This window comes from Dunckerocampus dactyliophorus, chromosome 5 (assembly GCF_027744805.1).
Source record: "Dunckerocampus dactyliophorus isolate RoL2022-P2 chromosome 5, RoL_Ddac_1.1, whole genome shotgun sequence".
Lineage (NCBI taxonomy): Eukaryota > Metazoa > Chordata > Actinopteri > Syngnathiformes > Syngnathidae > Dunckerocampus > Dunckerocampus dactyliophorus.
The window spans coordinates 19,852,202-19,872,705 of record NC_072823.1 but is presented as its reverse complement, the minus strand read 5'-3'; the positions used below and the strand labels follow the sequence as shown (position 1 = coordinate 19,872,705).

Sequence of the window (20,504 nt, the reverse complement as noted above, 5' to 3'; positions counted from 1 at the left end):
ACTATCTGCCTCTCTTGGAGTCACCACCTCGGCAATTAGTGTGTCACGGCTCCGAACACAAAGCTCCAGCCCGCTTCTCATTATAAAACATACTGCTATGCTCTCGTTAATTATATCGTTTTATTTTACTTTGCAGTAACTTGCTTCAGACTCAACTCCAAACTCCCTTACCTTTTTTATTTTTTCCGGTGAGACTCACTGCATACACAAGCCTACCCCCCCTTCCCTTGCTCATCCAATCAGCAGTCAGAACGCAGTCAGTGAGTCGGATAGTTCACATTCTTTTCGAAAATGCACATTTCCCCTACTTCAGTGTTTAAAAAATCACAGAGCTCAGCGAAGGGAGCCGTTGCCAACCCTTGGTTTAAATGAATTGCATTGGTCTTAACAACACACACACACACACACACACACACTTTCAGGGGCAGGTGCAATGAAAGCACCATGTGACTTGTTTTCACTCTGACTTTTTTGTGCAGGTGTTCTTTGCCAGGAGCGCACATTTCTCATAAAGGGCGCCATGGAGGAAGTTTGTTTAGTCTCTGTGGGCAAACTGCATGCTGACTTTTGGGTTGACTGATTTATTCACCATGGATCTGAATGGTACACTGAGTACCTATCAGGTAAGACTACTCAATCCTAGCTATGTAGAAATGAAATGAAAAATAAAATAAACAATATCAGTGTGACATTTTCTCAAATGTCTTATTTCCCTCCCAGATTGATGTTCTCTCGACAGTGTATTTGCTCTCACTAACTCCCAGGTAATTATTTCATAGTTTGATAGTCATTTATTCAATCAAACTGGGTATGATATACAGTATATGTATTGGTACATATACATTATGTATTTATTTGTACTGTATAACTAGACACAGTCAGCTGTCCTCAAATGCTGAGTATTTTTTACTTTATTTTTTATTAAGAACGTCGAGAATTTGTGATGGTGACAGTTTCAGCCTAGAAGAAATGAATTCACTTTACATTATTTCCTATGGGGGACAATATTTTTGAAATTAGAACCAACATGTGTGCAACTTTTGAAGGTTCCACTGCACTGAACTTCCCAAGACTAGAAAAAGTGGTGAAAAATTAAGATGGGTAATGTTTGAACAGCATTTGATGCGCATGTGTCTGAGCAATGAAACTCTGGGTTGAGCTCCAGTGCTGAGCTGGTGCCAAAGTACCATTAACTGTGCATGTGTGTGGTTATGAAAGTGACAACAACGTGTTGTTATGTCACTTGTGTGATCCGCAGTGTGATTGGCAGCTTTTCTGTCCTGGTGGTTTCCACGGTGAGATGGAGGTATCTGAAACAACAGGTTTGTGCCAACGTTTTGATGCCAGTGGAGTGAAGTGATGGCACTAAAGTCTGGTGTATATGATCATAGGTGCACCTCTTGGTCCAGCTCGCCTTGGCGGACCTTTTGGCTGCTCTCATCCTGATGTTTACCAGCGCCATGAATAAAGTCAGCAACGACAACAGCGTCACCATCTGTCAGTACAGCTTGCCTCTGTCACTGGTGAGGAACAATTTGACTTTACGGTAATTATGTTTGAGGTTGAAACTTGCCGCCTGAAAACGCAACCAAAAAACTAAATGAAACCTGTTTTTATCTCACTTTTTTTTTTGCACAATCCTAATTGAACTTCTCAAGAAAATAACTATAAATAGTATTAGACATAGAAATGTCTGTCATCATCTTGTTCATCAATTGTTTTAAACAGTAAAAATAAACATACACATATAAAAATTATATATATATATAATATATATTTAAATAGGCCACACGTCTAGTGGTTAGCATGTTACAGTTACAGTTCGGAGATCGGGAAGACCTGTGTTCGACTCTCCGTTGGGCATCTCTGTGTGGAGTTTGCACGTTCTCCCCGTGTGCGCGTGTGTTTTCTCCGGGTACTCCAGTTTCCTCCCACATTACAAAAACATGCATTAGGTTAATTGGTGACTCTAAATTGTCCATAGGTATGAATGTGAGTGTGAATGGTTGTTTGTCTATATGTGCCCTGCGATTGGCTGGCGAGCAGTCCAGGGTGTACCCCGCCTGTCGCCCTGAAGTCAGCTGGGATGGGCTCCAGCAGACCCCCGCGACCCTAATGAGGAGAAGCGGCATAGAAAATGGATGGATGGATAAAATAATAAACATACAAACATAAACTGCATTATCTGTATCTGAAATCCGTTCTACAAGTGTTAAAAGTGGAAGGCGTAGAACACGTGGATACTTTTAAAGCTATTTACACAGCCATGATGGAATGTGTGAGTCCATTCAGGTGCTTTCAAAATACAAATGTGGAAGATATTGACAGTATCAATAAAATTCAAATATTTGCATAAGAAGTAGTGAGCCAGTTCACGAGATAAGGGCATCACATACGGCGGGAGGGTACTAACTCATTTTAAAGGCAGTACACACTTTATAGAGCAGCTATTTTGATTACTGCAAAACTGCAGAATTGATTGCTTGTTTTTCTTTTGCTCCCTGGCCCCTGCCTCCATTTGTGAACCACAACTTACACTTAGGCTACTACAGTACAAGAAATACTGTGATGTAAACCCTTTTTTGAAACTAGCATTACCAATTTGTTGCCATTTTATGTCAAAAAGTTTTACATGATTGTACTTCATTACCTGATACGATTGCATAAGATGTAAAACGTGTATGATAAATCCCAGCGATGTGAGTGAGCCAAAGGGACACAAAAAATGACATCATTGTCACGAGAAGGAGGACTGTTGGTTTTTATTGGACTTGACCTGTTATGTAACGACTGACACACACACCTTCTACAATAATTACCTCATGAGCCAATCAAGTCACAATATACAACAGCTTTATCATAACACTAAGTTGCAGACAGTCACATAGTTAAAGCAAATGCCAATTACTTTAAATTCACTTTTTTGGTATTAATTCTAAATGGCAGAAAATAGAGGAATGTGTTTTTTTCCCCAATAAACAGTAATCTTCGGGCTTTGAATTTTGCAGCTTCAGTCTATCAGGTTTTTTTTAATTAATAAGTCATTCCTGTTTCGTGGTTTAGAAGATCGCAAACAGGTTTTCTGTGCTCTAACTACAAAAATATTCCATGCATAAATAAGGAATGATACATCACGGAAATTCACTTATCCTGGTCTGATCTGGAACCAATTAGCTGCGATAAACGAGGGATTACTGTATAGTTTAATAAATAGTTGAATAAATATTTAATAGCCATAATAAAATGATAAATGTTTATTTAAAATGTATTAATTATAAGACAGATAAATAATGTATACACTGACTGTTTACCACAGTAGCATGAGTTTGAGCAAACCATTATTCCTTGCTACTTCTTTAGCATGTCTAACAGGTAAAACAGTGGTGTGAAAAAGCCACTTGCCTCCTTCCTGATTTCTTATTTTTTCGCATATTTGTCACACTTAAATGTTTCAGATCATCAAACAAATTTAAATATTTGTCCATCACAACCCAATTGAACACAAAACGCAGTTTTTAAATGAAACTTTTTGTTATTAAGCGAGAAAAAAAATACAAATCTACATGGCCCTGTTTGAAAAAGTGATTTCCCCCCCTGTTAAAACATAATTGGGATTAATTGAGATTACATGAGATCTGTCAGTCTGGAAAAGGTTATGAAGACATTTCTAAAGCTTTGGGACTCCAGCGAGCCACAGTGAGAGCCATTATACGCAAATGGCAAAAACATGGGACAGTGGTGAACCTTCACCGGAGTGGTTGGCCAACCAAAATGATCCCAAGAATGCAGCAACGACTCATCCAAGAGTTGTTGAAGTTTTTGGAAGGTGTGTCCCATTACATCTCGAGTAAAAGAAACGCTGCATTTCAAAAAAACGTCACACCAACAGTAAAATATGGTGGTGGTAGTGTGATGGTCTGGGGCTGTTTTGCTGCTTCAAGACCTGGAAGACTTGCTGTGATAAATGGGACTATGAATTCTGCTGCCTACCAAAAAATCCTGAAGGAGAACGTCTGGCCTTCTGTTCGTGACCTCAAGCTGAAACCAATTTGGGTTGGGTTAGCAAGACAATGGCTGAAGAAAACCAAAATGAAGACTTTGGAGTGGTCTAGTCAAAGTCCTGACCTGAATCCTATTGAGATGCTGCGGCATGACCTTAAAAAGGTCCGTCATGCTGGAAAACCCTCCAATGTGGCTGAATTACACCAATTCTGAAAAGATGAGTGGGCCAAAATTCCTCCACAGAACTTTAAAAGACTCATTGCAAGTTATTGTAAAAAAAATAAATAAAAAATAAATCAGGAAGGGCCCAAACACACACCACTGTACATTGTCCACCATGTAAATCAGCTGTATATTTTTACAAGTCGCTCCTCAATGCAATTTCTTTTTGTATTTGTCCATTTGTTGGCAGACATTTTATTTCATCTCATTTCTGCTGGTGGTGGTCTATGCGTGGAAGTCCAAGAACGCGATCCAAGGGTGGAGAGCAACAGCAGCTGAGGACGAGTTACAACAGGTGAGGTGCTGCAGATTGATACTGTATATGACATATTCAACATAATGTAAATACACGTTTTATCTGTTTTACATGCAGAGTCCTTGCAGAAGCAAACTAGTCGGGATACCTGTGTACTTGATAGTATGGTGAGTGTGACACACCTCTTTTTGAAGCTATGCTGGAAATGATGCTACTCATCACTCATTAAAGTGTACTGTATGACATCACAGGTTGATCCCGACTGCGGTTTACTTGGCATATGTCCTCACGCCTTTCATCAAAGCCACTTTACTGATACCAGACCCTGACGCCTCACTCAGCATCACCATACAGAATGATGCCAAATACTGCACCAGGTAACCTGTTAATTCAACAAATGTGTGTAGCGGTATGCCATAATAACAGTCCGATTGTGTTTACCTTGGTTTTAAGGTAATTTTCCATACAAGGGAAGAAAATGCTAAATACAAAATTGCAGTGACAAGAGTTGAGGATGCCTCACTTATTTTGTTGACTTTTCTCCTCAGTTGTATTTTGTTCTTGCACGTCTGGATGGATTCCTGCTCAGATGCTGTGAGTTGAAAAACCGACAGTAAATCATTCATTTCATCGCACAGTATACAATAAATGCTGTAATTATAGCCGTTTATTGGGTAAAGCGCAAAGAGGACCGGGCCTTATTTGGAAGCGGGTCATAATTGGAGAGAGGCTGCTGGAAATTGAATATACCCTAAATTCTGGTGTATGAGGCGCAACTTTTTTCTTAACTTTGAACCCTGCGGCTCATACAGCGGTGCGGCTTATTTATGGCTAAATTCTAATCTCATGACATCTCCTTTACTCCAGAACTACTACTAATTGTTTAAATATTGTGCCGCGCGCAAGTCAGTGAGGAAACAATAGCTGTCAGAGCACTCACAACAACGCTTGCCAAGCTTTGGAAATCACAGGAAAATCACAGGTGAGTATACAGTATATACTAACAACATTAAATTCATCACATAGCAACTTAACACTCAAAAGGTGTTTATACAAATATACTGTATATAATATACTGTATATAATATACTGTCCCAACATGAGTTAAACATATTTTTTTAAGTTTTCCCATAAGGCATTGCATCTGAGCAACCAATTCATCGGGGCACTGCAATGAGTCAGCTTCCCTCTGGGCTTTGGGCTGCGGGTCCTCCGGCTTCCTCTGGTGGACAGAAACAGCACTGCAGTGCCATTTTCTATGCTTTACATGCTCCTCCAATGAAATGGTTTTCTCAAATGAAATGCATTATGGGACAACTTTAAAATGTTGGGTTTTTTTCATATTAAACTCATATTGATACATGTTTCTATATTTCTGAGGTATAATGTTTGAGTGTGAAGTTGCTGTGTGATGAGTTTAATGTTGTTTGGAAGATGAAACCGTGAATCTATATTGAGTAATGACCTCCTGCAATTTCCAATGGGTTGACAAGTTCATTGTGAGTTTTTTCATAGCTCGTGATTGTCTCCTGTCAAATAAAGAGCTGGCTGGTTCTCACGGACTCGTGTGCACCACAATATGCCATTTTATGACGTGGACACGTGCAGCTTATACACAGGTGCGGCTTATATAAGAACAAGTCTGGTTTCTACTTTAAATTTAGTGGGTGTGGCTTATACACCGAAATTTATGGCATACTGTATAACAACTTATTTTTTAAACTTTAATAATGATTTGGAGTGCATGAGAAAGTAGGAACTCTTTTTGACCACACGGTCATTTATGAACAAGTATACTGACAACACATGCTATTTCAAATACAGCTACTGCCATCTTTTGGAGTTAATTGAAAAAAATTACATCAGGAGATTGGCTACAGCCACAGCTGTTCATATCTATATTTTAAATATATATATTTTAGACCACGCCCCGGCGACTATAGGAGACTCTGAAGTTCATCGAAAAGAGGTGTTAATTGGAGCTTTTACATACACTGTACATAAGCAAATAATAAAAAAAACATATTTACTACATCAAACATGAATCAAAAAGCTGTTTTGTCACAAAAATGTGCCCCAACTTACAGCATTTCTTACTGCGACCTGTGTCCCATTTTGGCTTACTTTGGAAAACCCTGCACAAAATCACTAACAGCCAATATGAGCAGTCCTAGTCCATGGACATCCACATGTAGTGGTACCTTCTCAGCTCTCTATTTGTTTTTGTTTTCTTGCTAGGAGATAATCCACGACACTTTTATGCGAGTGTTTCTTCTACTTGTGGTGATTCCTGTGATGTTGTCTTGCTCAGTAAGTCATCAACTTTTACAAACATGCAGCAGCACTCTGAATGAATGTGTTTTTAACATTGTGGTTTTTTTTATGTAATGAAAGGTTATTTACTATAAGGTCGGTTGGTGGTATGAACAGCACAAACAGGAGGCACTTTTCCCAGTGGAAGGAGATGGACGCTCAAGTAGGAGATTCAAGAGTGTGTTCTCCACAGCCAGGAGCATGGTGATGGTCATCCTGTTCTGCTGGATACCAGGTGTGTGAGCATACACACACAAAGCTAGAGGTTTTGGTTAGGGCTGCCATTGGGTTGAGGGTTTTGCTTAGGGCTGGGATTAGGTGTGGAGTTAGGCTTAGTGTTAGGGTTTTAGTTAGGAGTTGGGTTTAGGTGTTGTAGTGTTGGTCCTCTTACTAATTTGTAGCCTTGGTCCAGCCCTCCTGGTCATTCTGCTGTCAACCTTGATGGCATGGACCCGTGTTGAACAGCACAGCCTCTTTCCTGCTTACCTGATACAGGTGGGCTTCATACCAGTCTTGTTTCCCATGTATTCAACGAACAAGTCAATGATTGATGAGGTTATGTTTTCACTTCAGGCTGCCAGCGTGTCCCTGCAAGGTTTCCTCAACAGTATGGTGTATGCATGGAGGCGGCCCAACTTTACAGAGGCCGTCCGTGGGGAGAACACCCCCCTGGTGGCCTACAAGCACATCGCTTTCTTTGACGAATCACTAAAGAGTTCTCCTTGAGTCTCTACAAGTGACTTTGCACAATGCTCAGGCATGAAAAGAATTCTAATGAAAGAAGCAGCACAAAGGTTGCCCCATGGACCGTAGCATTGCAACCAATGAGATGTATGATGACGTTTATTTCTATTTTTAATATAAGGTGTTTTTCCATGAAGGAATATTCTGGCCACTGTGAAGAAAAACACTTTCTTTTTTTTTTTTTTACAATCATTGATATTTTAAGGAATTTAAAACGTCTTTACAAAATAAATATTTTTGAGAAAATAGGTATATATTTAGCAAAAAAAAAAAAAAAACGTAACTTATGAGGATAAAGCTATATATTTTTGAGAAAAAAAATATTTGTTAGATTTTTTTGTTTTTAAAAAAAAAAGTCTGTAATTGTATATTTTTTTTTAGAAAAAAGTTGTATATTTCCAGGAAAAAAACAGCCGCAGTTACAAGAATAAATTCAGACTTTTTTCATGAAAAAATAATATAGTATATTGAAAATAGTCTTTAGTAATACAGAAATAGTCTTAGGGCCCTATGATTTCCACGTTAACAGAATCACGGATGGAATCATGGAATTAGCCAATAAAAGCTGAATTTTCTGAAATGATGTCAGCGTGACGCGAAGGAACGTTCGTGTGGGAAAGTATTTCCTCGGCGGGCCCCTCAATTGTGGCAAGATCTCAACACAAACACTAACACGCCCTCTCCTGAACTAAACATGTTAAAATGGCGGCGGAAAAACTTGGAATGTTCACTCTTACAGACCGTGAATGTAAGGTAGCGGCATTACTTTAGATTAGCACAGCACAGTAGTGTGGCTGTGTGTGTGCGACTCAGGCTGGGTAAGTGTTTACATCGTGTAGGGTTTTACTGCTTTAATGTAAGGAGCGTTTTACAATGCCTGCTAACGATGTGCTGGTTCTGAGTTAAAAAGACTAGAGGCACGTTTATTCCTACACGCAGCTCGTCCGTCACGACACATTCGCAACAGACACAACACACTTCCAGGTTCCAAAATAAGAGCACTGTTTGCCACATCTTGGCTAATTGTGTAAAGAAGATAAGAGCGTCATAAAAATATCTTGCATTAATAACGTGATTGGAATTACATCGGTGAAAACATCTTCCTTAATCACAAGTATGGGCATTACAGTTTGTTGAGGATTTGTAGCAATGTGTGCAGAGGTTGACGTCCCATTAGAAAAGTTAGCCAAGCTACATCAATTTGCAAAATTGGCCAATAATGTATTGCATCAATAAATGTAAGGATTTTTGCATTTAATTCATGGACATGTTATTCACTAACTCAAAAAGCACACACTCTATGCTGGTACAATAAATGTACAAGGTAAAAAACGGAATTCTAAAAAATTTAAACAGAAAGAACGGAATTTGGGAAAAAATAAAACAGATTTTATAAGGCCCTCTAGTCTCAATAAAATGACTTTTCCTTTAAAAAAAATCCTACATTGAGGGTTTTATTCTTATCTGTTCATGATTTATTCTTGTAGCATTTTGTTCTTTTCATTGTGGCCCTAAGACTCCTTCATATTTTTCCAGTAATGTTGACGTCTTATCAACAGTACTCTGAAAGGCCCGGCGCCCCATGATGTACACTGCGGTCACTCCATGATAACAGTGTTCACTCGTGTGTGTGTGTGTGGAATGTGCACACACGTACAGTATATTGCACATTTTATAGGGAACACGTTTGCTGCGTCATGTCTTGAACCTGCTACTGTTGTGTCATAAAGTGTGCAGGTGTGTAACTGAGGCTGCTCGATGAGTCATATCCAATAAAGTCAGCAGACAGATATTGGACCCTGTATGAAATGACAGCACACTCAGTGTTGTACATTATGAAGTCCTACATAAACCTCCTTCATGTAAACATTTGGGGTGTTGTCATAAAAATAATAATATAACCCAATAGTTAGAATGGTCTAGCTTAGGTCAATACCCCTTTCCCTTTCACTTCCCAGGGACTATCAAGTCAGCCAAAAATAAAATTTGTTTATGTTTATTCTAGGATAAACAGACAAATCAAAAACTAAAGTATTTTCCATTGCATGTTGTGTCCAAAACATTTTTTACAACCTTTTTCCTGGCTTTACAATTAACAATGAAGCACAATAGTCACACTTACAATAAGAACACATTTGATTAATCCTGTATATAAAAAGTCAACACTTACTTTGTCACTTTGTTCCAGTTGCAGCACAAATGCTGCATTGTCGTTTTTTAAAAATCCATGGATAAAGATCTTTGCTGGGCCATCTCGTACTTCCCTCTTCTGTTCCCAGCCCTGCGCACATAGACATCGTAGCTCCCATCCTCCTCGTCTTCCTCCTCCTCCATCACTCTATCCTGCCGCCTCACTGCTCGCTCTGCCAGGCTGTATTGGCCCTGCATGGCAGTGACCGCCTTTACGCTGGGCCAGCTCGTCTTCCGCAGACTGCTGTTGGAGTCCCGCAGAGGAGGCAAGGATCTCTGGAGCTCGCCTCTAAATGGGGGAAGGTCCAGGGATCCACGCCCCACCCCATGAGTGCCCTGACCGGCTTTGATGGAGTTGAGCGAGGCCTGAGAGCCGCAGTGGTGCTCGTGGACGCAGCGCGAGCCCGACGAGGACCTCCTGAGGGCCTGCAAGGACTGGAGCTCCTCTGAGAGCTCCCCAAGGTCCCCAGACATCTTCTGAAAAAAATTAAGATTAAAGTGGCCAATTTGTTAAAGAGCATTTTTATTTCCAGAATTGGTACCTTTGAGCTAGAATTGACACAAGAAAAGCAAAAGGCAAAAGGCAAAAAGAAGTTGTATTAGCAATATTAATGACAAATGTTACTTTCATATATGTATTTTTTTACATTTGGTAGATTATTTATACCCCTTATCATAGTGGACAATTTAGGTACATTTTTGAGAAGTGTACATTTTTGTTGTATTTTTATATTCAGCAAGTATTATTAGTATTATGACAAACAGTAGGTGCAAAATTATTCACACACACTCAATACAGTCATATTCTATATCCCAATTTTCTACGGATGAAATGGCAACAATGTGGTCAATGCCACTGTGGAAAGTTCTGAGTAGTTCCTTTTATTCTTAATAGAAAAGACTAAATAACCAACTTCTCTGAACACAATAATGGTTTGGCTTGGCTCATTAGCATGCAAGCGACTAACGACATCACAGAGTGCACCCAAATGTGATGTCAGTGTAAAATTAATTTGTATATTATTTTTCAAATAAAATAAATACCTTTATTCCTAAAATGAATATGTATTTACAGTAAATTTGATGCAGTGACTTACTAAACTAAATATATGTATTTTTTGCTTTCGAAAGTGGTCCACGGTTAGGAACCCCTACTCCAAATGCTGCTAGAAGTTACCAGGATCTTTATGAATAGTCCAAAAATTCCATAGAATTGTCCAATAAAATCAGGGTCATAAATAATCATTTTTCAATAATGCAAGTAACAAATGAAAAAATGGCAAATATTTGTCATGAATACAACTTAATATAAACATAATTTCTCATGTGCCATATTGTGCCATTTCCAGCTAAAACTATACTGATTCAACAAATCAAAATTCACTTTAGGCTTAATTTTAATTTTGTACTTAACTACAACGTTAGTATAGATATAACACTGCCATAACACTGAGTAAATATCTTCAAATTGCCCCCTAAGTACTACTAAACTAACCTTTTCTCTGAGCGTGAGAAGTTCATAATGTGGAGGCTCAAACGTCTCCTGGAAGTCTCCACGTTGGAACAAGTTATTCTTACGTACCAACACCTTATAGATAAAACACATTACTTTTGTGAGCATTAGGGTTGTTTTTGTAGAATAACACATTGGGCCTCATTCACGAACATCTTCTTAAAAGTCTTCTTAAGAAGTGTACTTAAGAAGGCGCGGGTTGGAAACTGCGCCACATTCACGACACGTTCTTAAGTAGGGATAATCGTTCGCACCGGTGTTCTTAGGTTGATGAATGCCAACTGCGATGCACGTGCATGTGAGCCCTAATTTGCATAGGTCGCCGCCTATTATTTTCTATATAAGGTAAAAAATGTGCCGTGCGCAACAGGCAGCTGGAGGCGGAGATGGCAACACGCAAGGGCAAGACTGAGGAGCAGCTGGACAACAAACGAAAGAAAAACTTCAATTCTACTGAAATAGAGGTGCTTTTACAAGGAGTGACCGAACACAAGACCACCTTATTTTCACGTGTATCCACTGGTCATCAGGCCATCCAAAAAGAGTCGGCATGGAGCACCATTGCAGGAAACATAAATGCCGTTTCCACGGAGAAACGCGCCACCGCAGAGGTTAAAAAGAAGTGTTTTGACTTAAAATAGACTAAAAAAAAAAGATTAGACTGCACCGGAGGGATCTGGAGGAAACGGGAGGTGGGCCATCAATCAGAAACCAAACCATTTCGGAAACTCTAGAAAGTATTTACACAATCATGATGGAAAAATAAAGTCAAAATACATAGTTTGTGTGTGACAATGTATTTTTTCTGTGGTTACATTTGATTAGACGCTGCCTAATTAATACAGCAGCCCCGTCCTCTGGCTCAAGACGTGGCTGGGGGCGCATGTCGTTATCTGGGGATGCTACGTGCACAATAGGCACACCACGTTTCATTGCGATGTTTTTCTGATGATCCTGCACACATGCAAGAACAGAGAGGGAAGCCTGAAGCCTGAAGCGGGACATCAAATATTCGTGGCTTTCAGCAAATAAATCTACATGGTCCCTTTACATTCTCTCTCTGCGCAGCGCACGTCCAGCCAGCTACTTTTTTTGATGAATTGGGATTTGAATATATATTTATCGATGGAGTATATTTTAGTTGTTTTGATGATAAATAATTGTTATATTTTAATTGTTATATTTTATTTGCACTACATTTTTTGGGATCAGGTTGCAAAATCCATCATGAGGGCGATTGCGCATTGAAAGTGCAAGCTTTGCTTGTGTGTAAGAGTCCTCCTGAGCGTTCGTAGAATTTGTTCTTAGATCTAAGAACTGTGAGTTCAGAACACGTTTCGTGAATGCCAAAAATCTTCATAAGAAGGCTTTAAGAACACAGTTGTGCGCAACAACGTTTCGTGAATGAGGCTCATTGTGTCCTTATGACCTTTTTACGTGGCTGCTTGATTTGCACCAGGATGGAGATGATCAGCAGCAGCAGCACCACTCCGGTAGACACGCAGATGACTGTGCCGTGAGTCTTTGTGATGTGATGGAAAATACCCTTTTGCTTCTTCTCTGCATGAACACCAGCACAAGGAGACAGCGAGTGTAAACATACTCAAATGGAACAGTAAAGATGTTACATACCTAAAGTAGTACCTTTGCAGTTGCTTTCATCCCAGGGAAAGACACAGTTTTGTACACCATTGCACACCAGGGAGTTGTTGATGCACATGTTGCTGTGGCAGAAGAAAGCACTGCCTATACAGGGGGCTGCAACACACATTTACTGTATGTTAATTAGATAGTAGCTATGCAATGACCACTAGAGGGTGTTGCTACACATATCAATAAGAGACAAAGAGCAATGTAGATAAAAGGAGCTCACGATCTGCGAAAGAGGTGAAGAGCATCCGAAAGCGGCTGAGGCGGCTCGTCTCGTCCGCCCACATCCTCACCACACCCACGCCTGTGTCCAGCATGATGTCGTTGGCCACTGTGCTACAAAACTTTGCCTGTTGCCGACAACATGATTTAGTTATCCCTCTCATAGGGCCAAAAGAGTGTAAGACAAATAACAAATTACTACCTTAAGGTCCTCAATGGCATTACTGCCGTCATAAACAGCCACAAAGTTCTTCTTACATTCATTGGAGTTCTCCAGCTGATATTCCAAGAATCGCAGGTAAATCTAGAAGCAAAGAATTTTATGTTTGTAATGTAACTCACTTTGCTAAAATGTAATAAATAATGATGAATTACCACCTTATGGTCCTGCTGTAAGTGTATACATGTTTTGTAATTGACTGTAACCTTGTATACATATGTTCAGTTTCTTATAATCGGACAATCTTTTTCATGTATAGTGGAGGGAGATTGTCTGAAAAAGATTGTCTGAATATAAGAAACTGAACATACAGTATATTCAATAAGAAGACAACCTTGAAATGTATGCATGTTCCAAATAAACTAAGCCAATATTATTACCATTACCAGAATATGGCAACAAAATGTCTCCCAGGGGAATATATCATTGATTGGTGGTTTTCCCCCCCCAGATTCCAACTTTTGCTACCCAAGCGGAAACCACCAATCATAGCAACTGGAATCCTATGCCAAAGATTGACAACAAAGTCTTTGAAGGCTTAGCAGCATGTACAAATCAGAGAGAGCTACAGATGAGTACAGATGAGGGGCATCACCACCGCTGAGGAAATGACACCGTTCTTTGGCATGTCAATCCACATCGCCTGCCTAGGCCTCCCCAGAATCCACGTTTTGGACCGGCAAATCCAATGTGACAATAATAAGCCAAAATATGACAAGGGACAGGTTCTTCAACTTGAGGAGCTAACTGAAGATTGTCAGTGACCTAGATGTAACAGAAGAAACAAAGAGAGGCCTCTTCTACCCGTTTTCCACTGTGCCTGGTACGGAGTTAGTTTGGAGCTGGTTCTCAGAGCTTTGGTTTCCATTGTCATGGTTGCACTTTGGTGTCAAAATGAAGCTGTCTTTTTTTGGTTCAACTCTGGCTCCAAAAGCTTGCTGGGCCGAGTGGGCGAACCGAAACTCTAACAATGGAAAACGTTACGAAAACATGGACACCAGAGGAAAATGCAGGAAAGTGCAGAAGAAATTTGAAAAGGCAACAAGAACCCAGCCAATACTGGAACACATCAGGGGCGAGATGGCTGCTGCAGGTTTTGTTCTGTCTTTAAAAATAATAAATGAAATAAATAACAAATGAATAACAAACTTAAGAAATTAAAGGACTACAGAGACCAAAAGAAAGACCTAGGCAGGAGTGGCAGTGGTCAGAGGACAGTAATGCCTTATTTTGGGGAGCTTGACAAAGTTTTGGACCACAGGCACCAGAGTGTCAGCTTGCAGGTGCATTAAATACCACAATGCTGGCAAATAACGCCACCGAAACACTGGAGGCATCACAAAAGAAGATCCAGCCACAAGTCAGACTTGCTCGGATTCCTGTAAGTTGCATTTGTTTAATTTCACAACACAGCTTTGGATGTAAATACTAGCCCGCTGTTAACGTTAGCATGCTAGCTTGCTATTGTCAAATGAATGAAAGCCTCGCCACCCTCCCCTTCTCATTTGGGTGTAGGGCAGCAAACTAGTTTCACTGTAAAGCTATCGTCATGTAAGAAGTAACATTTATTGTTTAACTGTGTTCTGGTTTAATATGTTTTTATCTTTCTGTCAGAAAACAATGGTGTTGTTTTTCCAGTTCCAGTTCCAGTTATCCAGTTCATTTTCACTTATTGTGCAATTAATTAATTCATTTATTATCGTTCCTAGCCCAGTGCCCATGATACAGTTTTTTTCTGAACAAAAAATCTTGTCACCAATGTTCCCTCTAAGCTGTGCGCAATAGCACGCTGCTCTCACCTTCTCTGCGCACCGCAAATCCTTGCTATGCACAAAATATATTCCAACCTGAAATGTAAATGAAATAAACACATAATAATTTAGCAAATCAGCCCCGAGCCTGTGCTGTCCTCTCCACCACAGTCCAGCCCCCTGAAACACGCCGGCGACAGTGGACCTCCCGACACCACTCCACGCTATCAAGAGCCACCTGCAGACCCAAGCAAAAGCCACTAGATCGATCGCCTTCAACCTGAAAGCCGCATCACATGCACCTCTCCACGCGTTCTCCATGGAGAGGACATGCGCATGAAGCACAAAATGACTGCTCGGAAGCACATGAGATGTCGTGAAACCATAACCGATCACAAATTAGCTGCACCACTGTATAAGCCGCAGCGTTCAAAGCATGAGAAAAAAGCAGAGGATTATACACCGGAAATTACGGTAGTAGAGTTAGTTTGATATGCACGATTAAAACTTATATACAGCTAGAGGGAGCCCACAATGTAGGTATGAAAGGGTGAATTATGTGTCCATCCATCCATTTTCTTCCGCTTATCTGGGTCACAAGGGCAGCAGTCGCTGTACTGTAGGCCCCAGCCACCTCTTCCAGTTACACTGGGAGGACACCAAGGTGTTCCCAGGCCAGCTGTGAGACATAATCCCTCCAGCGTGTCCTAGGTCTTCCCCGGGGCCTTCTCCCGGCTGGGCATGCCCAGAACACCTCACCAGGGAGGCGTCTCTTAGGGTGAGTCCAGCCACCCTACGGCGAAAACTCACTTCAGCTGCTTGTATGTGCAATCTTGTTCTTTCGGTTACGACTCAAAGCTCATGACCATAGGTGAGGGTGGGAACATAGATCGACCGGTAAACTGAGAATTTTGCCTTCCGGCTCAGCTCTCTCTTCACCACGACGGTCCGGTACAGCAGCCACATTACTGAAGACGCTGCGCTGATCTGCCCGTCGACCTCATGCTCCAACCTTCCCTCACTCGTGAACAAGACCCCAAGATACTTGAACCACCTGGGGCAAGACCTCATTCCCAAGGGTGCAATTAAGTGTAACATTCACCTTGCAAATGTTCAGGTTTTAAATATGAGGATTTCTTTTAAGTTAAGCATTTTTCTCATGGCTTTTTCCTTGAATATGCTTGGGCTTCTTGCATGTGTAATGTCCAAGCAACAAACAATATGATGTAGCATTCAGTAAAGTACCTTGTTTTTGGATGGGGCACGTATGGTCCAGATGCAGTCCACGGCTTGGTCTGGCTTCACCTTGTACTCCTCCTCAACCTGACTAGACCGGATCAGGCCGTCAGCCCCTGTCAGCTCAAACTGACAATCTGGAGAGGAGGAAAGGTAACTGCTGAGTCTGAGCATCATGTTTGACTATAAAGAGGAGCTGTGTTGTTTCACTACCTGGGATGGGATTTAAGAGTCCTCCCACATGCAGATGGAACTCTGGGTCTTTGGATGGAGACATCTACAGGTGAGCTTCTCATCATTATAAACTATTAAAGAACTAGCTGAGGAACAAAAGCGACCACCTGACGTGTAACTGTAGCGGACCTGGAAGCCGATGCCTTCCAGCTCCTCGTCGCTGAAGAAGCGGATCCACATGAAGCGGCCGCTGGAGAGGACCAGTCCCGGACAGGTGGCGCCGCAGAAGCGATTAATAAGCGGTGAGAAGCTGAAGGGGCCGTCACGTACCTCGATGTGGTCAAAACGACACTCGAAGGATGACTCAATGTAGAAGGCCTTGTCGAACAGCAGCTCGACCCTCTGCCGGGGCAGCGCTAGGAAGAGTTAGCCAATTACTGTTAATGCCACCTATGTGATTAAAAAACATATTTTGACTAAAGTTTCCTTTCATGTTTATGAAAGCAAGAAAAAAGCAACGATGTGTAATACAAATGGCACACTGCTACTGTTTTGCCATGGAAACCCCGCCTCATCTCTTTCAGTAGTGCTACATACAATATTGGTGGACCAGCCAGGACACCTCTCATGTTGTCTTAGCACTAGCATTAATGCGACCATGCCTTTTTATTTACCTTCCAGCACGTACAAACATTCCTTGTTAGGAGGGTATGTGTTGGGGTAGTTGGGAGAGCTGAAGGTGCCGCCGTCTGCATGTCTTATCCAGTTCCCACAGTGACGAGAATATGCCGGCCTCTGTGAAGGTGACGGTTTCACCACTTTGGACACCGCACCTTGCTCTGCACAACACAAAACACAATATAACCTGATGTGATATGCTGCAAGGCTCAATAAAGTCTTAATTCACATTCTGTCTTTCCAAATATCAGTTTAGTACAGAGTATCGTTATAGAAAGACAATAAATTTGTGGAAAAGACGCAGAATTTTGCGGGTATACATGAGTGGAGGTGTCATTAAAGGGATAGTTCTGATTTTTTTACATGAAGTTGTATGACATCCCCATCAGCGGTGTAGTACATCAACAGTGACTTACTTGCTCCCATGAGTCCAGTTTTGGTTGGATTTCCGTGACGAGGGACATAGTTCCGCTTAGTTGCTGGGGCCATGTAAGTACAGAGTTTGGCTTCTCAAAACAACATGCGCTCAAAAGAGTAATACACTTGCATGACAAAAATGCCTCCTCACAAAAATCAGACCTCACAAATCGCTCTGCATTATATTTGTCTCCCGTTGTATGCCTGCGCACTGTCGCCTGTCCATTCTTGTGCATGTGATGAAGACGCTCGCATCTGCTTCCACGACAGACCGCCGCGGCCATCATCTTCACGTGTGTGTTCCACAGAAGAGGAAGATGGGATCACTGTTGATGTACTACACTGCTGATGGGGATGTCATACAACTTCATGTAAAAAAATCCAAACTATCCCTAACAAACAAACAAAAAAAATTAAATGTGTGTAACATTCTGTGTCCCTTTTCAACAATGCAAGAGGAGATCCCAATCTTACCTGCAGTCTTTTGAGCCCGAGCAAATCCCTCCTCAATGAAAAGGAGAAGTATCCAGACTGTAAAAGAATGCGACAGACAGACAGTGAGAGAGTGTGAGGACAAACAAGGAATAAAGAAAAGCCAAACAGAGCTTAGTGGGATTTGGGTGTCTATAACTTGCTGTCTTTGGCCCTGAATGTATATGACAGGCTGGGATCCGGCGGGAGGAATAAACACACAACACTTCCGCCATCTGCTTGCTGAAATCTCACTCCTACTTCTCCCAAACCCCCTTTTTTTCTATCTCTACAGCTCCTGAGTTGCATGCCACTGTAAACAAGCATCAGTGCCTCACGATAATGTGCAAAGACAGCAAAAACATCGAACATGTCGGAGCCAAGCCATCACATGTGTGCATTACGTAAAAAAATGACCCAAATAGAGCATTGGAGCCCGAGGACACTGAAATTTGCCGTGGCTTTCCACCAAAGTGGTGTGTGTGAGGCGCTGCAACAAAAAAATACATCATAACTTTTCAAGAACATCTCAGTGATTTTATTCTATGTTAACATGTGCTCTGTCCAAATCCATTTGAAAGAGAATTGTCTTGCACATTATATACAGTCTGTGCTCACAATATGCAGAATCGAACAAGATTCAATGCAAGTCTGAAAATCCAACACTTTGTTATTGTAGTTTAGAAGTCTTTCAGATATTTTGATTATTCAAAATGAGACAGATATAACGGCAAGTGTTTTGTGAGGTCAGATTTTTTTGAGAAGGCATTTTTGTGATGCAAATGTATTAATCTTTTAAACGCATGTTGTTTTGAGAAGCCAAACTCTTTACTTAATTGTCCCCAGCAAGTAAGTGGAACTACATTCTTCATCACGGAAATGTGACCAGAACTGGATTTAGGAGAACAAGTGGGGGGTAAATCGCTGTTATTGGACTACAATGCTGATGGGGATGTCATACAACTTCATGTCAAAAAATCAGAACTATCCTTTTAAGGCAGATTTTTGACATAGTTATGTTGGAGTCTGTGTAGGTGGACCTAATGTTGTAATCTGGTAACTATTACTTTCTTAAAAGTATATTTGATTAATTAATGAAAACATAGCATTGCTTTGGTTGTTTAACATCCATCCATCCATTTTCTATACCGCTTCTCCTCATTAGAGTCGCGGGGGATGCTGGAGCCTATCTCAGCGGACTTCGGGCGAAATGAGGGGTACACCCTGGACTGATCGCCAGCCAATCGCAGGGCACATATAGACAAACAACCATTTACACTCACATTCATACCTATGGACAATTTAGAGTGGCAAATTAACCTAACATTGGCTTTAATCAATATTTGTCTTTTTAAACAATTCTGAAATTCTGCACAGCTGTATTGTTTAATTTTTCAGTGTTAACAAATGGTAAATAATTAACTTGGTTTAGCTAAATGCTAAAAATTAAAGTGGGCGTAAACCTGGCAGTGGACTCTAATTAGCATGTCAAATGCGCTAGCTCACCATAAACCAAATACTGTAAAGTATACCAATTACAATGAAAATAAAATAAGTAGCGTCTTACTTACCAACATTCATCCTCACTGTTGGAGTTCTTTTGGCTTTATTTCGAAACTCGACCGACAAACTGGAAGTTTGCGTCCCCTCACGTCCTCCTTCTACATGTTGACGTCAGTCAATTAATGATCGTTGATTTACGAAGCCAACTTTCATCCTAGTTCATTCCTTGTTGGAACTAACGGACGAGTAGTCATCACTCTGCTGCCATGGAACGGACATAAACAAGTTGTGATGATGAAGCAGTAGTCAGTGAAGTCGGCTGGAGGAGGAGGAGGAGGACGAAGAGGAGGAGGAGGAGGAGGAGGAGGGTGGATTTAAGACTAGACCTAGTTGGCGGAAGGGAGGGGAAGCTCACTGCGCATGCGCAACCCGTTAACCACACCACCACTTTTAAAATACATCCCTGTGCAGTCGTTCACAGTCTAATTGCTGTTATGTCCCACAGTGATTGTCATTAAAGAAAATGAATAACAATGACACGTTTATATGCTTGTATATAGATAATACACTCATAACAAAAAAATAACACATACTTTATCTTTTACAACATTAGACTTACGTAATACAGATGTGCTTAATATTGTGTTGACATACAAATATAAAAATATATAAAAATATCACTACTTTTTTGGGGGCCATTTCAATTTGTTTTTAAGTGACGGCTCACTCTGTGAAATATTCACAAATGTACATTTTCGGCAATAGATATATTTTACACGAGTGGATATTGCTTAGGCAATTTCTTAATTTTTCCATTTGGTTGAGATTACTTTATTTGTACCCATATTATCATCAATGACATTATAATGGTACACCTGAACATAATGACATTTCCTTATACAATATACAGTATTCATGTTCATATGTCACCATTTTTATGCT

At 40.7% G+C, this 20,504-nt stretch overlaps 2 protein-coding genes across 6 annotated transcripts; one reads left to right on the top strand and one right to left on the bottom strand.

Moving 5' to 3' along the window:
- Positions 1-476: 476 nt before the first annotated feature.
- Positions 477-7,914, top strand: si:dkey-30c15.2 (uncharacterized protein LOC558938 homolog). 2 transcript variants are annotated; one of them, XM_054776577.1, is made up of 12 exons: positions 477-623; positions 721-764; positions 1,259-1,322; positions 1,392-1,523; positions 4,415-4,519; positions 4,598-4,647; positions 4,732-4,857; positions 5,029-5,074; positions 6,719-6,790; positions 6,875-7,028; positions 7,206-7,288; positions 7,367-7,914. In XM_054776577.1, the coding sequence occupies exons 1-12, from the start codon at positions 558-560 to the stop codon at positions 7,517-7,519; spliced, it is 1,095 nt and encodes a 364-aa protein (XP_054632552.1). In that variant the 5' UTR covers positions 477-557; the 3' UTR covers positions 7,520-7,914. The 2 variants fall into 2 exon arrangements, with proteins under 2 accessions (XP_054632552.1, XP_054632553.1); XM_054776578.1 differs by lacking the exon at positions 6,719-6,790.
- neto2b (neuropilin (NRP) and tolloid (TLL)-like 2b) lies at positions 2,775-19,885 on the bottom strand. 4 transcript variants are annotated; one of them, XR_008570433.1, is made up of 14 exons: positions 19,631-19,885; positions 18,063-18,119; positions 17,168-17,332; positions 16,661-16,909; positions 16,533-16,580; positions 16,329-16,456; positions 13,315-13,416; positions 13,114-13,240; positions 12,885-12,998; positions 12,670-12,800; positions 11,223-11,315; positions 9,708-10,204; positions 5,004-5,072; positions 2,775-4,499 (listed from the first exon to the last, which is right to left on the bottom strand). XR_008570433.1 is itself a non-coding variant. In XM_054776575.1 (13 exons), exons 1-12 carry the CDS (start codon positions 19,638-19,640, stop codon positions 9,755-9,757), a joined length of 1,674 nt encoding a protein of 557 aa, XP_054632550.1. In that variant the 5' UTR covers positions 19,641-19,885; the 3' UTR covers positions 2,775-4,499; positions 9,708-9,754. The 4 variants fall into 4 exon arrangements, 3 of the variants coding, with proteins under 3 accessions (XP_054632550.1, XP_054632551.1, XP_054632549.1); XM_054776575.1 differs by lacking the exon at positions 5,004-5,072; XM_054776576.1 differs by lacking the exons at positions 2,775-4,499; positions 5,004-5,072 and adding an exon at positions 7,845-9,336.
- Between the last annotated feature and the right edge of the window lie 619 nt (positions 19,886-20,504).

What these genes read in the sequence shown, in the direction of transcription:
- si:dkey-30c15.2 (XM_054776577.1), top strand. Translation starts at nt 558, where the DNA reads ATGCTGACTTTTGGGTTGACTGATTTATTCACCATGGATCTGAATGGT. An exon ending in ACAGCTTGCCTCTGTCACTG is followed by an intron (nt 1,524 to 4,414) that starts GTGAGGAACAAT and finishes ATTTGTTGGCAG; the next exon opens with ACATTTTATTTCATCTCATT. An exon ending in GATGCCAAATACTGCACCAG is followed by an intron (nt 4,858 to 5,028) that starts GTAACCTGTTAA and finishes TTTTCTCCTCAG; the next exon opens with TTGTATTTTGTTCTTGCACG.
- neto2b (XM_054776575.1), bottom strand. An exon ending in CCGCTACAGTTACACGTCAG is followed by an intron (nt 16,581 to 16,660) that starts GTGGTCGCTTTT and finishes CTCCATCCAAAG; the next exon opens with ACCCAGAGTTCCATCTGCAT. An exon ending in TCAAGCAGCCACGTAAAAAG is followed by an intron (nt 11,316 to 12,669) that starts GTCATAAGGACA and finishes TTTATCTATAAG; the next exon opens with GTGTTGGTACGTAAGAATAA.